This window comes from Rhipicephalus microplus, chromosome 8 (assembly GCF_043290135.1).
Source record: "Rhipicephalus microplus isolate Deutch F79 chromosome 8, USDA_Rmic, whole genome shotgun sequence".
NCBI classification, from domain to species: domain Eukaryota; kingdom Metazoa; phylum Arthropoda; class Arachnida; order Ixodida; family Ixodidae; genus Rhipicephalus; species Rhipicephalus microplus.
The window spans coordinates 10,746,393-10,765,609 of NC_134707.1; the positions used below are offsets into that span (position 1 = coordinate 10,746,393).

At 42.1% G+C, this 19,217-nt stretch overlaps 1 protein-coding gene and 1 non-coding gene across 2 annotated transcripts; one reads left to right on the plus strand and one right to left on the minus strand.

The window, feature by feature from the left end:
* Positions 1-3,987: 3,987 nt before the first annotated feature.
* Positions 3,988-4,061, minus strand: TRNAN-GUU (transfer RNA asparagine (anticodon GUU)). The gene has a single exon. It is a non-coding gene; the product is annotated as a tRNA-Asn (tRNA).
* A 715-nt stretch (positions 4,062-4,776) lies between these two features.
* On the plus strand, positions 4,777-19,077 carry LOC119164119 (mitochondrial carrier homolog 2). Its single transcript, XM_075871018.1, has 13 exons — positions 4,777-4,891; positions 4,987-5,207; positions 5,894-5,978; positions 6,872-6,978; positions 8,301-8,445; positions 9,972-10,023; positions 10,584-10,643; positions 13,263-13,356; positions 14,432-14,464; positions 15,348-15,415; positions 16,323-16,398; positions 17,245-17,404; positions 18,876-19,077. The coding sequence occupies exons 2-12, from the start codon at positions 5,043-5,045 to the stop codon at positions 17,359-17,361; spliced, it is 1,002 nt and encodes a 333-aa protein (XP_075727133.1). The 5' UTR covers positions 4,777-4,891; positions 4,987-5,042; the 3' UTR covers positions 17,362-17,404; positions 18,876-19,077.
* Positions 19,078-19,217: the final 140 nt, after the last annotated feature.

The following is a 19,217-nucleotide window of genomic DNA, read 5'->3' on the forward strand; positions in this document are numbered from 1 at the left end:
CTAAAGCTCATTGTAATGCTATTGCATGCAACCCAAAATTACTTGGTCTAACAAAGCAGCTAACCTCATTATTATAACAAACATGTGACAGGCTGTTTTGTAGATTATGGCAAGTCATGTTATTCACTGACATTTGTAATAAAAGAACTTTGAGATTGACTTGCCAAAACACTTGGCATGCATCTCTGGGGAAAATTGGTCATTCTTTCTGCAGAAACAAAAATAGAGCATGCAAATGTCAAGTTTTTACTTTAAATCTTAATAAAATACTGAAAAACCGGGTGTGAATTGAATATTCAAAAAAGAAAAAAAAACTAATGACGCTACTGAACTTCTCATAAGTAAAATTTTTTCACCTAGGCATGGGATCTGCACCACCGAGGCCACCGGATTCTTACAATGAAGTTTTCTCCTCCTCGTCAAACAGAGGGAAAATTCAAATTTATTTTACTGTAAAAAATGAAATGGAAAATTATGTTTCGTTTAGGTATGTTCTACGATGAATGACACCCTTGTGTATGTTTTCAATTCCTCTAAACAATGGGAACAGCCACCCTGTAGACAGGTGTGTCATAGTTTAATCCAGGACTTAAGTGTGCTATCCGAATTTTAAGAATCGGCGACAACTGATCGGTGCGACATTCATCTCAAGTGCTGCATCACAGGTTAATGCAGAGTAATGCTGGGTTTCTTCATTGTAAGTACCATAATTCCTTTTTTATTTTGAAAAGGCTGCTTTGCGGCACTCTGTTGCAATGGCTTGCAATGGTAGCATACTATTGATTGTGCAGTTACGCTGCAACACTGCTGCAGCATTTGCAAAAGTGCACAAATAATTTGTTTCCCCATTTATTTAAGCTAAAGGCAGTCGCATTGTTCGAGAGGGGTACTATAAAACTTCCAACAATATACATAAAATTGTACAGTGCTGGTCAAAAGTTCGCAGGCCACACTTTCATAGGAATACATGGTATAGCGATCCGTAAACTTTTGAGCCCCCCTCCATACATCCAATATAAAATGTAATACACTTATCTACTGACATCATCATACAACAATAAGTCCTCATCATTATACAATGACAATCTCTTTCAGAATCTAACCCTTTCAGCCATCACAAAAAATATTACAAACAGCAGGGTTACAAAAGTTTGTTGGGGTTATTAAAAAAGTGCGAAAAATACAAATATGTCAAGTTTTCTGAACCCTTCGGAAAGAGTACCTTTGAATATACAGTTAAACCTATTTGTAAGAGTCGTGTTCTGGGAAGCGATTCTTGTCTCTTTTATCAGATGAGAAGTCTGATGAGATGAGAAATGGTACCCCATATGCATTTTCTTATCAACCCGTATTTTACTGTAGGCACACTGGTGTCTATTATACCAATTTGTCTTTTATATCACTGTCTCTTATCATGGGGCTCAACTGTAACATGTTCAGTTATTTTAGCTGTATTGAAAATTTTTTCATTCCTAAATGGCAAAGCCGCACAAAAACTGTCCTTGGTTAGTATGTGCAAATGGTTGTTGTGATCAATTATTGAGAAATTTTTTTTGATGGGTAAGATGTGTGCTTTAATGAAGACATTTGGCTAAGGAAAGATCATCGAAAAAGGTTACCATACCTTCTCTGCAATCGGATAAAACTTAAGCCATGCTTTATTTTTGTGAAGCTTCAACGCTTTGAATACTTGTCTGCAATAAGCCTCACTGCCTTGTTCTGCAAATATTCTAATTTGTCACAATGAAGTTTTCAGTGATGTATGGTAGTAAGAAGTTTGATATCATCATTGCCTGATGAAGAGTGCAATGAATTGAGCCAAGAGGCTTACATGTGGCAGGGTCATTGCATCCCGAATGTCCCAGCCATTTTGGTGACCATCTGAAATGTACTAGAAAAAAACCTTGCTGATTTACTGCATTGAAAACAGTTAATTGCTAGAATATTACAGGAAAAAAACACATAAGAGTACTTTGAATTTTGCAGAATGTCATTTGAATAATATGTTTAACAAAAAAATTATTCTGGAGGTGTATATGGCAGAAAAGTTGCAGTAACATTATTGAGTTTCGGACCTGTCACAAATCATGTTTACTTAGTATCTAAACCAAATTTGATATTGAAACAAGAAACAATGATGTCAGAGTAATTTTTGTTACAAACAAGTTACGATTCTCAGATCATGTTCTGCACAATTCTAAAGGCTGATGTGGCCAAACATTTTTTCTCTCTGAAACACCCTAGCAATTCATTTTTTTAATGCAAAAAAAAAAAAGACAGTACAAGTTTTATTTCATTTACATTTGCCACAGTTGACAAAATGGATGGGTCGTTTGACATGAGATGACCCAGGAGAAACAATACAAACCACAAATTATTCACCACTTTGGTTGATACAACATTTTATTGATGCCGCAATGAACAATTTTTGTGAGTTCTTCACTCAAAAAACACTTTCTCAAGTTTTGAAATTGTGGGGCGTAAAAATATTTTGAATAGTAATCTTCTAATCGAATACCGAACTGTTTCAGTCAAATCATAGAGTTTCATACAATAACATTATTGTATGAAACTCGCTATGGGTCAAACAAAACTCAATCTTCGTTTTCCACTAGGTATAGAGTGTGCATGGTTATGCATTTTCTGTCAGGTGTGGCACCAGGATTTTTTTTTAAAACCAAACGGGGGTGGATAAGCACAATGTACGCGAGGAGCTGGGTAAATTCCGATCAATTTTAACTGCTCAGACTTCCTGCAGTCTCAGTGGGGATATCTACAATAAGTGACTTCTCTCAGAGAGGTGAGAAATTTATTTTGTTTTTAATGTTCGCTGAGAGGGGGAGTGGAGGGGGGGTTAGCTCCTGCCATCAGCTAGCTCCGGACTGGGAAAGGGACACGAGTCCGTGCTGTGGCTCCAGTAGGATCTTGCTGGAGCTGAGGTACATTGCCGTACTGGACCATAGATGGATCGACTCGCTCGCTAGCTTTCTTGCCGACCCGTTGTGCCCATGCGATCTCCGACGACAGCGCAGTTCTGGCCGACTGGCTCGCCCTACGCCATTTCCTGACGCCGACAAGAGCTCTCGCTGAGTGGTGCCCCGTACTCAGACTTCTGCGACATTGCTTCCTCCATTTTGTATTGACATTCTTCATGTACAAAAAGCTGAAAACCTTCCTAGCCCAATGCTCCTCCCCTAGTTCTCTCAATCGCTTCTCAAAATTTATCGTGCTGCTAGCTTCCCTGCCCTCAAATGATGTCCATCCCATATCACCTTGTACTCCCTGATTTGGTGTATTCCCGTGAGCTCCTAAGGCAAGCCTACCTATTCCATGTTGCTTAATTTCTAATCTTGCTTGAACTTCTGATCTCATGCACAAGACCGCATTGCCAAATGTCAGACCAGGCTTGACGATAGTTATAACGCGAAAACAAAACGACGACACAGAGACAAGAAGGACACGAAAGACACTTCTTGTCTCTGTGTCGTCGTTTTGTTTTCGCGCTATAACTATCGTCATGCCATACCAACTAGCCCAAGCTGCCACACTGCCAAGTCAGACCAGGAATCATGACCCTTTCCATATTCCTCTCACAACATCATACCTATTATAATTCCACAGTGCCCTGTTTTTCACCACTGCTGCATTCCTGTTACCTTTAGTCACGTATATTTCATGTTCCCTTAGGTACTCGGTCCCATTGCGTGTCCATCTTTCCCATCTTCTCCTTACCTCCGGATGCCACTGTCCCTGAGCCACGCTCTCTCCTTCCCCCTATCGCTATACATTTTATTCCTATCATTTTAATCCCTCCTTTCCCCCATCCCTCGTGAGCTACTATTGAGGAGCCGCACTGCGATGCAGACAGTTACGGGGCTCACTTTTATCTTCTTGTCTCTCTCTTAAGAATCACTCACAGGACCATACACGAGAGAAAATGAAATGCCGTGAGACCGAAGACTGCAAAGAAAAAAAAAAGTATCTCGCCGCCCCCGGGAGGGCTCGAACCTCCAACCTTTCGGTTAACAGCCGAACGCGCTAACCGATTGCGCCACGGAGGCGAGATGTCGGCGTCGTGTTATAAAGCAAATTGCTAAGTAAATTTATTTTGTTTATAATTTTGAAATTATACAAGTTTTTTTTTTTTTCAGTTTCGCTTTTGTGCGTTTGCTTTGAATGCGTTTCACCAGGCTGCGCACTGCAGCCACTGAAAACTAAAGCCCTTTTGACTGAGAACCAGTTTTCTTGTGCTGACTGAAGAAATACGTTATTTGACGCGTAAATGCTTTATGGAACGCCTGTACCGGAGATGGAGCATTTGAACACCATTTGTTGCATCTGGCTGCACGAGTGCACATTTTCAGGAAATAAAATCGAATTGAATCAGGGCCGCTGATGAGATGCCGCTGACGAGATGCCTTCCGATGACATGCCACCTCATTTCAGAAGCTACATGTGTTGCCTCATTTACGGCCACGATAATGAGAATATTCTACCACCTCCCAGAACACATCACCATCGGTTGATACGCCGGCACTACACAGACTACGCGTTGGTTCTGAGAGCACAGCTTTGACAAACGCTTGACTTTCGATTGCTGTTGTTAGGCGACCAGACTATCACGAGACGTTCGGTGTCTTATCGTAGCTTCTTTAGTAGGCTTTAGTCACATTATATCGTGCCAATCGGCAGTCTAGTATCTTGAATCTGAATGAGCATGCATATTGCGCACCGGTTTATGAAACCATTGTCTGATGCAGCCGTATCGGAAAACACCCATTCTGAGACAGATCGCTGAAGCGTGACGCATAAGCCCACATGTTCAATGAAAGCAGCGAATATTTGCCGGTCTGTCATTAATCAGAGCGCAGTGAAAACCCCCCAAAGTATGGTGAGTATGGTGACTCAAAGTGGGAATAATCTCAAACAATGCCCCAGAAGTGTTCTCTGACGCGGATGTTCCCTGATTCACCGATTCGTCACCAGAATTTTCCTGCCGAAAGTAGCCGAAGCCAAAGTCGACATTCGACCGGCAGCGTTGAATGAGCAAAATGGCGGAGGAACTTCGCTCGCCGCGGGATCGCTCGCCCCGACTGTCGCCGATCCAGGACCCCGAGTCGGCGAAGAACCTCTGGTACGCCGTCGTCGGGAGGGCTACCATTACAGCTCTAGCCTACCCCATCGAGTACGTCAAGTTTCTGGTGCAGGTAAGTCGTCGCTTGCATGCCGTTTTTAGACAGGGGAACTACAACGAATGTGATCCGAGCCTCCGCATGTGCTCTCGCTGTCACCGCGGTCGGCTATCGTCGCTGCTTTCGCTTTCTTGACTTCATCCGCGCGTCTGTCTAGCTATGCATTTTGTGCAAGGATGTATGTATGTTTGAGTCGCTGGGAAAACATTTTAGCGCTATTGTCTAAAGTTCACGGTTTCGTGAACATCAATTGGTGCAGTGGGGCACGCCTTTCGCGATTGTTACCCTTGGTTATTTTGTCATTTTCCGCAGCGGCTACTTTGACGGTCGCGTGAGACATGGAAATAAAATTGTTGAGAGTTTATAGCGTTGAGAGCTTATAGTTCTGGCCCTCTTGTTGCAGGAACCTGAACACTTCATGTGCGAACGATAACCCAGATAAAGTCCTCTGGAGGTCGTTTGGGATAGGACAGCAGTTTCGTATCGCTGTTTCCTTCGCGCTACAGTTTAAACATACCTGACGTGTAATTTATGCAGTTATGTGCCTCGGTCATTAACTATGAGTAGCATTCACTGGTAAAAATTTCGGTTCTTCAGTGACCTTACATTGAGCAGAGAGAGTTGTTGCGAACTAGATTATTGCGACTAGATAAAGCTTGTTATGTCTTGCTGTTTTTTGTTTTTTCTTGTTTTCACTTTAGATTGGCCATGAGCCGTTACCACCCAAGCCTACAAGGCGCCTGTTTGGGAAGCCCGCCTTGGCACTACCGGGAGCTATTGAATACAGTGAGTAGTGAGCAATGTGTCTACGGCATTAGTCTTCTGAAGTTCTGTTAGACAGGAGAAAAACACATCACTGGTTCATTTCTGAGATGAGCTGGTGAATGTTCTCTAATCAGCTCACTATATTGTTAGGAAATCGTCTCACAATGTAATTTCGTAACTTATGCATGCCAAGAATCACTGCAAGGAAAGCAAAAGTTTTGCTCTTTTTCATTGCAATCATATGTCAAATCTTCGTTACTCAGCTCAAGCAATGTGTTTTCTTTGCAGATTATGTGATAATTTAAGCACAAATGAACTAGCTCTTCCCTGTTTTTGCAGCAGAAAGAAAACAAGTAGATTATACTCATCAGGGGGAAGAAGCTAAAAAAGCATCGCGTTCAAAAAGGGATATGTTCAGTTGAAACTTGCAGCTGTGCCCGCATAGCTCTAATACATTCTTAAAGTTCAGGATTATTTGAAAACTTGATGCCCTGCTGGTAAATGACCACCTGAAACAGTAACTTTGATGCATTGCCTCTCACCTTGTGAAAGTATGAATTGGTAAATCTAAGTGATCAAGAACGCCCACTCCTGCAATGTTTTGAATATTGGGATACCATGTATGAGTCATGATGGGGATATGTGGGGTTTAACGTTCCAAAACCATCATATGGTTATGAGAGACGCCGTAGTGGAGAACTCCGGAAATTTCTACCACCTGGGGTTCTATAAAGTGCACCCAAATCTGAGCACACGGGCCTACAGCATATTCGCCTCCATCAATACAGCCGCCGCAGCCGGTGTTCGATCCCGCGACCTGTGGGTCAGTAGCAGAGTGCCTTAGCCACTAGACCACCCCGGAGGGGCCATGTACGAGTCAAATGCTAACAAATGCTAATCTGTGTCATCCTCAGTGAAGTACATCAAGAAAGTCGACGGCTACTCTGGACTCTACCGAGGCCTGAGCGTCCGACTGTGTGCCAATGTAGTCAGCGGTGCTGTGTTTGCTGAAGTGAACCGGGTGAGTGATAGATTTGCTTGTTCAGAGTAGTGGCCTTATGAAGAGAAGGCATTAGTTGTGTTTACGTTAAGAGTGAGGACATAAAACTTTCACACCAAAATGAAAAGTGCTGGCTGTATCTTTTTTTGGTGTTAGCCTGCAGTTGCACTGCTGAAAGCCAGAGTTTTCAACTTGGGTTTATGTCCTATATTGAGTGGGGCTCCGATTGTTGCTGTCATAGCATGGTAGAAACCCGCCGAATATACATTATTAAATGGCCATGTTACAGTACTGCAAACGATACAATGCAGTGTGAAAAATGGTGCTACATTGGAAGCTTCTCCAGTGAAATCGACATTTGAACAATGCCACGGAAAAGTACGAGAACGTTTTGGTGTGAACGGAAGTGCACCTCACGGCCATCACAGTTTCCTCGGTCACTGATGGCATATTCTGTTTTGCTATTTTCATTATAGAAAACTTCAACATGGCGTTGCAGTTGCATTATGAAAAAAATGTTTTGTTGGTAGTGACAACATGATTTATTATTATCGCCGTGTGAGTGTTTATTGTGTATCTTTAAACTATCTCTTGCGGGGTCTAGGAAATGAAGGGAAATCATTTTTCTCGGAAGACACGCACGCAGTAGACGTAGTCAGGCAAGCCAAACACATGTACATTTATCGCCTTGCTTTTACAATGACGATATGACCAGCTAAATGTAATACATCACTCATGACACGCTAAACAACCTTATACAATATTCCAATACAACACTCAATTAAACAACATAAACACAAGGTACCACAAGTGCGGAATCATCGGTGTTCATCTGGCCACGGGAAACGATCCGTGGTTGCCGTACCTCATGGATCCTTGACCGGAGCTGTCCATCCAGGTGGCCTGCCAAACACCAAAGAGCTTTGCTACTGTTTGTCGTGCACTGTCCTGGCCTCTCCATTCCGCTGCTCACGTATACACGTTATCCTTAACCCGCATTAGCATAGTGCCACCTCACGCTCTGTAGCTGCTGAATTTAAGTGCAGCCTGTCTATAAGGCGAATGTGTGCCAAAAGGTGCAAACAACTTTACAAGGGGTAACAGCAGCCCCACACATTTCTGGGCTGCTATGAAACAAGCAGATGAATACTCGTGATCTTAGTAGTTGCATTTGCATGTGCTGTTAAATTGCAGAGAGTAATAGTTCAGAGTGTGTCTTTGTTGTCTGCGAGTTTATTTTATGGATGTTATCCTTGCTTTAGGTGGCACATGACAATGCATTCAGAACTTCATGAAAGCTTTGATTTGTGATGTGTGGTGATTTCACTTTGGTGGCTTCACAGAGGCTACCTGAAGTGCAGTCATTCGACGACGAAGAAGACGACGACACTGTGACCGAGGAGCAGCGTATTGTCAACTTCGTCAAGCGCACGTTGAAGCTCATGACTGCCAAGTGTGCCGCGCTCTTCGTCTCTCAACCTTTCAACGGTAAGAAGCATCAGTAGGGATTTCGGAACAGCTGCATTCGATGAATGTAGAAGCAATATTCCGATGAACTGGCCGGTTCTATCAAAAATAATTATGGTAATGATGATAATGCATTTAAAAGACATTTAAATTTGATGTAGTCTGATGCGACTAGGTTAGCGACATAAAGTTTTATTTAACTGTTTCGCTAACACGTAAAAAGGGGCCTTTTTTTCTTGGTGTAAAAAACATTTTTTGTGGCTATATACTAATGTCTTATTTACATTTTTTTGGTACCAAACTGTAGCTAAAAGCATGTTCTGTCCAATAGCATAACATTGTATGTAGATTTAATAATCACATTAAGAAAGAAATGTTCATATTAAAAAGTTAATACAGTGATTATGCAATCAATGTGTTGAAAAAGAGGATAACAAGAGAAATAATTACGTTAATGATAATTCAAGATATGCAATTTGTAGCTTCTTATGTTGCTAAAAGGTTGTACAAGTTTAAAAATTTGTTGCCAAAAACTGTTTTTTCCACAAAAAAGAAAGTTGGTGAGGGTGCAGCAGTATATGGATTATCCTGTGCAGCTTGCCATCGTGGACGGGGTCTGTCTGCTTAGAGTCCATGACACTTAGAAAAGCAAGTAATGAAAAAAATGACTTCTGTGCAATCTTGGAAGGAATAAGGCCGAGATATTCCTGTAAAGATGAAGACGAAACAATTCTTATGTAGATGAGGATTCCAATGCACTTCACCACTTGATCGAGACTGAAGTTTCTCCACGAATCGTCTCCTCCCGCATCTGTCTGTCTCTCTAAAATATGCATCCACGCATATATGTTGGTGTAGTCTCAGATCATGCTTTTCAGTTCTGCGGTGAAAGTCGTCTGGAAGAAATTGACGGGCCTGACGAAGCGCAGTGCATTACTCCAGAGCGCGCCTCCGACTTCGATCTCTGGGTTTCGTCTCGAAAGAAACTGCACAGGCTTTATAGATGCCGGCAAGGAATCATGTTCGTAGGAAGTTCAGACCCTCGAAACGAGTAAAATGGCTTTGAGTACACACTTCGCCGCCCGTAGCTACTAATTAGACAACAAAATGTGCGCCACACATATAGCCGACACTCACTTGCTCGATATTGCGGCTTGGCTTGATGCACCTTCGTTATCAGTGCCGAAATTTGATGTGTGAACATCTTCTCCAGGCTCACTGCAGCTGATTTCATCCTCAAACTCTATTGTTCATTCGCTCGATTCGCGAGAAACGCTTCGTCTTTTAGAAACGTCCACATGGGAAAACGACACCATGATCAGCGCACTTATGCAACAACCCAAAACTTTAGGCAGCTAAGGGAAACTCCCCAAAGCAAAAAACGAACAAAACATATCGGATCTCGCGCGTTTCCTACTTTCTTACCTAGATGGCGTTGGGCATCTGCAAACCCATGACAATTTAAGCTTGAAATGCATCATTCAAATTGAACAATTTGAATAGGCGCGGCAGCGAAAGATTTAACCCAGCTTCAATTTGACTTGCAGTGGTTTGCTGTCGGTACATGGCCCAGTTTGTGGGACGTGAAGAGAAATATGTGTAAGTAGTGCTTTAGCTTTCCATGCCTGTATCTTTTAAAGAAAAAACTTGTATGACATATTTTTCACTTAATTTTTTTTCCTTTATGTGAGTGCTGTAGACATTATAACACTAAAAAAGAAATCCTATCAATCCTTTGAACACCAGGAGTACTTTACTGCAATGAAACCTTTGCTATGAGCTACTGTCCTGGCTTTGTTTTCAGAAGCCGTATGTGCGTCATTGTATTGCTGCAGCCTCTGCTTTTTCTATAACATTTTTCTTCGGCACATTGCATTGGACATGTTATGTTGTTGCTGCATGCTTGCATCACAGCCCTTATGTAGTGCCCCTAACATCAGGGCTCTAGGAAAATAATAAACTGAACTGACAGGTTAATAGACCTTAATCGTTGTGTTCATAGGACTTGAAATGCGGTATGCTGCGGTGCTTTTGCACTTGCCTGTTGCTTACTGTGTTGCTGCCCTATGATCAGCTTGGCACAGCATTGTGAAAGATGTTCACGTGCGGTTTCAAAAATTTTGCCTTGTTGTACAAATGTATGCCTTGCCTCTTTTCAGGGGAATCTTCACTTCTATTGTGCACATATACAGGGAGGAGGGAGTCCCAGGCCTTTTTAGGTACGCCTAAATCTCTATTCTTGTACCTGCTCAAACCAAGATAAAATATTTAAGCATGATTGCATTTTGGTCAGATCCAAATGCAAACGCTCGTATGCCTAGATATGACAGCACGTTGACCGCTCCAGGTGTTTGAAATAGGTCTCGTATTCCTCGCTTTGTCATGTTTTTCACTCGCAGTATCAAACTCTGGAATTTATTTTGAGCTTTGTTTTCAGAGAAGGGTGGTTGTCATCCACCATATTTGTGATTACAGCTCCCAAGGATTCATCTGTAGTGATTTTGGCTAGCACAAACTCTGTGGAAATTCGTTGCTGATGAAGGCTGATAGTATTGTAGTCCAGGGGCTAGCTTTGCACCAGGTAGCTCCGTTACGTTAGACGATTGGGTATAAAACCATCAATATTGAATTGCCAGCACAATAATAGCATATCGAAGTGAATTAGTTTAATATTGAGGTTGCTGGCTTTACTTGCCTGTCATGTCCACTTCACTGCAGTGGTAGCGCCAACTATGATGGCTGAAGAACACCATGTTAACCATATTTTTACTCTAATTGTAATCAATGAACATTGCTTTGTTAAAGACATAGCTGCAATGTGTGAGAATAAAAGAGCTTTTGGTTGGTGTTCGTGCAAGCGACATTCACTCGGACTTATTTCGGATCAAAGTAAGCAATGCTTTGATGTGCAGTGAAAAGCTAACATTCTTGTCTATATGCAAGATTTCATAATTGATGAGCCAGTCGTGTTCGCACAGAAAAAGAAAAGTGCACAATAGCTTCGCATGCTTGTACTATGCTCTGAAATTTTTCTTGTGAAAACGCTTTTTTTGTTTTTATATAATATGCACTCAAACATCATTGTAGCAATGTTTCATCTTACATGAAAATAAGTTTGTTACTCGCAACTCCAGAAAACGCTCCGTGTGCTGGCAACGGTGGTCGGAAAAACAAAGACGGCTGTGCCTAACAGGGTCAACATGGCACTTTCGCTATGGTTTCGCTTGGTGCTGTGCTGAAGTTTCGTGATTGTAGTGTCGAGTCCTGTTGCTTCGTCGAAAGTGAAAGGGTGCTGGTTGCGGACTGCTTCATTCTCATTGGCATAAAGGATTTCACTGGTGAAACAGCCGAAATAGTTGCGCTGTGCGAGCAAACATCGAGCCAGTTTGGTGAACGGCATCATATTTTTTTCAAGTTGAAGAACTTGTCTAGCCTGCCCGAAGTTGAAGATGGCAACTGATCTTGTGTACGGGTCTCTCCGAAAGGTGTAGCACTATTGCATTGCGTTGCTACACTGCTACAGTCAAGGCCTTATCAGTTTTCGACTAACTACACTGAGACTTGTGCTGCCGATTGCATCTATCCCATTTGAGTTTCGTTGTGCCGTCAAAAGCTGAATACGCATGCCGTTCACTTGATTATATAACGGAGCTATGCCTGGGCCAGTGTATCTTCAGATAAGGCAAGTTGTGGTTTTGACTGCAATACTATCAGTGCTCCTTCCTTTCGTTTCACCAATCCATGTTATCAGGTTTCTAATGAATAAGGCTGTGTGCTTCTGAACACTCACTTCTCTGTGGTGGCAGTAGGTGTATGCATGCAAACTACGAATACACGGACATGCTGTGTATATCCACAAACATACAAGCAGGCTATGCATGCGCGACCTTCGTATGCACATTTGTGTGTGTGTATATGCACACTGTTTGTGTGCATGTATATGCACACATGTGAAATAAAAAATGTTCAGGGGGAAGGATTACAGCAGCTTAATTTGAGAATGGGTGGCACTACGACTTGTACAGAAAACAAGCATATGCGAAAAATACAGACGCAATGCAACGAATTTTCTAAAGCGCTTGCTTATCTAAACAAAACTATATTCCGTGCAGAGAAGGCCGAATATTGATAAGAATGCACACAAGCTAAATAATGGTGTACTCACCGAGGAGAATGAAGTCGTTGCGAGCGAATTGATTAGAACAAACTACCGTAGTGTTCATTACCTCCGTTGCAATGCGTAAGTTTCTAATTTGCACCGTTCTCCACCGTGCGTTGTCTGCATCCGTCAGGAAATGATAGAACGATACGTTACCATGTTTCCACCACATTGCCACGCGTTGCGACACGCTGCAATGGTTTCTGGACATCGCTGTCTTCTTTTTCGGGCTCGTGCGTGTGCCATGGCGAAAAGAAAAGAACTAAGGGGCCGCTTCTCAACGTGCGCATCAAGATGGCATATCTCCTTTCAAGGTTGACCATGTTAGCGCAGTTTCCAGGCACGGCCGCTAGGTGGCGAGTGCTCAGTTGGAGTTGTGGATATCTGGAAGTTCATTATAAAAGTTCTTATTTATTTATTTATTAATACCTCATATACCCCAGCTTGGGGTTTTACGTCAGGGATGGGCTGTTATGTAGTGATAATGACTCGATGAACAACTTGAAGGCTTGTGGGTTGAATTGGAGCACAGCAACATATTCTTAAGCCACGTCTACTGCAAGGCTGTTTTTATTTACTTCATTATAAACAATATTTTGTTATATCCGGGTTCTTTATATCAAGGTCTAGATTACCTTCTTGCTCACATATTTTCATTCATTTATTTTATTTCTTGCAGTGGTCTCATACCTAGGTTGATTGGTGAGGTCCTGACCATATGGTTCGCCAGCACGATATCCTTTGTCATCAATGCCTACGTCGTGCAGGACAAGGTGTTTATTCCTTCTCACGTTGTCACATTTACTTACTTGTAATCTCAGGCTTTCTCAGAACATATTTACAACTTTAAGAAAACGCTAATCATGGTGATTGTCAGTGGTGTCGCAAGTTGGAAATGTGGCACACGAGTACAAGGTGATTACAGTAGAATCTCGTCATACGGAACCTGAAGGGACCAGAAAAATGTGTTCCTTTTAGCAGAAGTTCCGTTTACTGAGAGATGAAGAAAGATGGAGAAGGGTGGTGCTGAAGGCAGTTCCGTTTAAGCAACAGTTCCGTTTACTGAGAGTGTATTATTTCCATTTCCTTGCATTTGTCTTTTCAATTTGGATGCAATACAGTAAATCATCATTAATTTGAATCTCTCATCGGAGCATGGGTGTGTATAAATAATTTTAGATCAGCCCTACAGCAGTGGAGGGCGTGTGCGACACCGTATCAGCATAAGCCGCACTAGTATGTACAAATCTTCAGAACTGGTGCTGTGTTAGTCATCAGTGAAGCTTGTACATTAGACGTACAAGCAGGACGTGGGTTCGAATCCTGGTGGGAGCTAATCGTTAAATCAATAAACGTTAAAGTTATAAACATTAGTTTAAAATTACCCTCTTAGTGTTTAGCACATGTTGTTAGAACCCTGGGCAGGTGAAACTCATCTGGTGTCTCTGTCTACGTCGTGAGAAATCCATAAACCACGCTGGAGCCGACGTATCGACAAGTGGACTTGTCTTTTTTAAGGCTGCCACAGCCAGCACAATTGTCGAAACGTTGCCACCAGCACTCACCCGCTGTTTAGGAATTTCTCATCGCGAGCTTCCATGTTAACCACGCCTTTCTTTTGAATTGTCATGCCATACCATTGCGTTGTGGTTTCGGTAGACAACAAATGAGAACTTAGTTCTCAAATATAATTTTTCGCATTGGTCGCATCCCTTTAGGACTCTGTGTGTTCATCGACCGCTCATTGCAGCACGGCTGGCATGCGACAGTTTTGCTAAACACTCGCTTGCAAACGCTTATATATCGCCTTCTGGTGCCGCTCTAAGATGCTGTTTTTTTTCTTTTCAGACGTTACAAAGCTACGTCAGTGCAACCACTATGGTAAGAATGAGAGCCCTCTGATGTGATGTTTGTGTTGTGACATGTATAAATATGTCTAGTAGTTTGCACGAAATGTTCCTACATATCTGCAGTTTCGACTTCACTGCCTTCTAGAAATTTTCAGGACTCTCGTTTAAGGAAGCTCGAGTTTATTTCCAGGCAGTTCGATTTACTGCGATGCCATCCTAATTTTTTGTGAAGTTATGTGTTAATGTAACATTGGTTCGACAAATCGTGGGATATTGTGGGGAATATAAAAAAAAAGTTGCATTCACAATAACCATGTACAAGTCAACCATATGACCAATTTCATTTGACTGAAGTTCATTATGTTGAGGTTTTTATGTCTGAGGCTCATTACGTTGAGGTGTAAGACATTTGTGATTCACAACACTGCCCTTCAGTTGTGGTTGCAGTGTGTGATGAACGGCATTCCTGTGGCACAGCATCACAGATGCAGATGGTTGCATATGTTAACGTACTAGATTGTGCTGAGTCAAGTGAAATTGTTAAATTGAAAAGAAAAAAAATCCTAAGTGATTGAGTGAGAATACGACAGATAGCAGAAGTTGAGCACAAAACGAACCTGGAATGACATTTACTTAATGTGTTTTGCTGCCATCTTGTGATGATGTTGACATGACCTCTGAAGTTGCCAGTGCCAGGAACGGGGTTTAGTATCGCTTTGAATTTTAGTGCACAGGGCAATCTTCATATCCATTTTTTTGCAAATAATATGCATGTTAGCTTCATGCAAATACAACAGTAGCTTGCCATTCAAAGTTGCAGTTTGTTGTCAGTTTGTGTGTGTTCGCTCAGTCTCGTTTGTTTCATATGTGCATGTACGATTGAGTTGCCTATACTGATATCTGTACTTTTTCAGTTCCTATCAAGTTCCGTCACGTACCCGTTTTCCCTGGTCGGAACGGTGATGGCCGTTTCTGGAAGCGAGTAGGTGTCCCATGCTTAGCATTTTGATTGGTGCCTAGCAGTAGCTGTTAAACCACATGAGCCATACAACTTGAGAAGCAACAATGATTAGCCACATTTCAGAGTCTCTTGAACAAGCAGTCTTGCAAATTCTAAGCGCATTAATCAGAGAACGACTTTAGCATGGCAGCTTTTGGCGCAATTGCTTCTCAAAGATAGCTATCAGAGACAGTGTTTTGAGAAGTTTGGGAACCCAGCTATGATGTGGTTTGACCCAAGAAAACAGCCTTTGGGTATGCCGTAATTGCTTGCACACTATCACCAAAGGCTAGCACTGACTTGACAATATCTTGAGTTCGCTATGCTAAGCATTATTAGCCACTGTCAGCTGGTGCTGCAGTACGTTGAAGTTGTTGACAAATGCTGGTTATCTGCTGTTATACCCGCAACATAGTCACGAGGGCCTATACTCTACCATGGAATACAGCACACTCAAACCTCATTATAACAAAGTTGCACCTTTTATGAAAATAAGTTCTTTATATCTAAAGATTTGTTATAAAGGTTTGTTCCTAACTATTTCTATAGCAAGACTATTTTTATTGATATCATTATAACCGATATTTCGTTATATCTGGGTTTGTTACTGAATTCGGAGTGTATACTATTGCATGTTAGTCTTCCCTGATTGACCGTTTTAAAACCCGTAGGGGCGCACATGAGCAGTGCCGATAGCATGAAATGTAACATGGAGCAAGCAATGATATTCCGTGGTACAGTATAGGCCCCCTGATTCAATTTTGACCCAGTTGCCAACTCTTCTTTGCTTGTTCATATACACGGGTAACAATCCCTTGTGGATGCTACCTAATTATGTTTTGAACAAAACATCGACATTTCAATGACTGCGTACGTTCTTGCATCGCAGCCTTGAGGCTGGCAGGCCCCCAAACATGGCTGTCTACCCAAGCTGGACGGAATGCTGGCAGCACCTGAGCCGATTGGTACAGCCACCTCATCTTCTTTCTTGTACAGTGAAGCATTGTTACATTTTTGCATTAAGCCACTTGTTCTTCTCGACATTGAGATTTCCACCTTTATTGACGATTGCTTCGGCAATTTTCATGCATCTTGTTGTGGGATTGCTGTCACGGTTTGGCAGTGGAAGTAGTCTTGTTCCAACTGCAAATAGTGCAGCGAATGACCTTCTTATTTTTTGTCTAATCGTCTTCAATCAATGCAGTGTTGTCGTGCTTATTGGTTACATTTACAACAGGTTACGAAGTAAGAATAACTCAAGTTCTGCCCACAACCATCACTGTCGCTCGCAGCAAAAATTTGCGTAAATGATTAATCCAGTGACTCTTGCATATTTGACGATGATCGGTTTCTCATGCAGGCCATGTTCGTGTCGCAGTTTTTACTTCAACACTTGTACTTTCGGGCAAATTTTGGCAAAGATTCTGACTTCACTGCTCAGTCAGATGTAGTATTTTAGCAAGGGACAACGAACTTTTAATTCATAATATGCGTGATATTTGCACTAGCAGCAAGGAAAGGACTTATATTTTCAATGGAAACCAATCAGCACCCCACTTTTGCACAGGTGAATGACAGGCGTGCAGAAGGTCTTTAGGGCGGAGCTTTTATTTACCCTTAGGTTGTAACCTAATATAGGTACCAAAACAAAAAGTCTTGGTATTAATTGAAACAAAAAGTCTTGGTATTAATTGCCAACAAATTTAAAAAAAATCGAAGCCAACTTCACAATTATGCATTTTTATTGCATGCAGTTGGGGTGTAGGAAGAGGGCTTGCGGGAAGCTGACACCTTTGCATTTTAACTCGCAGGGTCAGCTGAAGCGGGGTTCGTCCATCATTTGGAGGTACTACCAGGGTTCGTACATCATCGACGAAAACGGTGTGCCACGACCGGTCAGCTCGCACAAGCTGCTGGCGTCCCACTGATGAGCCTCGAACAAGAAGCTTTTACTTTCAGATGTGGCCGCAGGTATGACTTCCAGCCCTTTAGGCACTACAAATCCATAATTCAGCATGCATAGACATGCTCGCTATGTCAAAGATGTTCCGGTCACAATGTTGCTCTTAGTCGGGAAGAAATCTGGCACTGAATCCCATTGGAGTGCTGGGATATGGCAATTGCACTACCTCTTGGTTTCATTGGCTTTGTGGAAACGTGTGAACTGATGAACCTGCCGACGGTTACACTCTCGAACATGAGTAAGCATGCTCCCAAAGCAAGGTACGCAAGTCCCAGTCGTAGCATTACTGAAAGTAACTTCACTCTGAATACCATCGTATGTAATGGGAATGCCGAGATATGACGATTCGACTACCTATTTGTTCCATAGACTGAAGCCTCGTAGAAACTGTGTGGATTTACTGTGTTACTCTATCCAACATGCAAGAATGTTCTCGGTATGTAAAGGATGTCCCTATAACGGCGTTGCATGTTGTAAGTCGGAAAGAAAGCTGGCACAGGATGCCATTATATGCTATGGAAATGCTGACATACGACAATTGAGTACATGTTGGTTCAATGGGTACTTTGCAAAAACATGATGGACCAACTGATGGTTAGTGTTTACTCTTTTAGGAAATAAGCACAGCACCACAAAAATTCTTTTCTATCACAAGCCTCTACAGATACTGATTTTCTTGTCTAATTGAAGTCAATAGCTCTGGCATTGACAGTTGTGGATGAACAGCTTTTATGTAATCGTTCCATCTTGTACGTCTGGCTGCACAGCCTGATTTCATTGTATTATTATCATATGGTGAAAACAAAGATTATGTTGAATGATCTGGTGAAATGGAAACAATTTAAGATTGGAAACCATACATTGGAGTATAGTACTGTACGAAAATTTGTATACTTAGGTCAACAACTCGCAGGAGAACCTAATCACACACAAAAAAAATTCACCAGAGAATACGAATGAGCTAGAGCGCATTCGGCACGCACTACCAAATAATGTCGGGAAATCTGCCACTATCGCTGAAGCAAAAAATATGCAACCACCTCATACTGCCAGTTTTAATGTATGAAACTGAAACATAAAGAATAAGGAAACAACTAGAGCAAAAGATGAGGACCACGCAGTTTGGAATGGAACATAGTGTGTGATAATAATAATAATAATAATAATAATAATAATATTAAGAGATTGGAGGATGACAGAATGGGCGAGAGTTGCAGATATCCTAGCTAACATAAAGTGAAAAAAAAAAAAAAAAGACGCGGGCTTGTCACGTAATGCTTAGAACAGACAACTGGTGGACAGTAAAAGCAACAGAATGGTAAAAACGCAGTCGGGGAGTGACGAAAGTAGAAAGTTTGTTGGGATAAAATGAAATCTACTCGCACAGCACAGGGTAAACTGGAGATAATTGGGAGAGGCCTTTGTCCTGCAGTGGACTAACCCAGGCCAAGAATGATAATGTTTCTTTTTTTCTTCCAGATTTCACGGAGAAGTTTTACCGAGGCAGGCTAGGAAATTGTATTGTCCACTGCCATCAGTTCGTAGGATTGTTCTGCAATACCGGACGCTCCTTCAGAGTGGACACGCACAACTTTCGAGCATGTGGTGTTGCTCCCATCGCCGTCTAGTCTCAGCAGAGGGAGCACCTGTTCTGTTACCAATTAAAGATTCACCTGTTTCATTGTTGCACATCCTTCGAACAAATGAAAAATCTTGTGTGTGCTCTTCAGCGAGTGAACCGAACCGCAGTTGAACTGCTAACGTCACAGAGTGAGTGCGTGCAGCACATGTCAAGAAACCGTTGTGGCGCAACTTGGAAGC

Bases quoted from the DNA above. Each gene is read 5' to 3' on its own strand.
- LOC119164119 (XM_075871018.1), top strand. From the start codon at position 5,043: ATGAGCAAAATGGCGGAGGAACTTCGCTCGCCGCGGGATCGCTCGCCC. The intron at 14,465-15,347 runs GTAAGAATGAGA...GTACTTTTTCAG, and splicing joins ACGTCAGTGCAACCACTATG to TTCCTATCAAGTTCCGTCAC. The intron at 16,399-17,244 runs GTACAGCCACCT...TTTAACTCGCAG, and splicing joins GGCAGCACCTGAGCCGATTG to GGTCAGCTGAAGCGGGGTTC.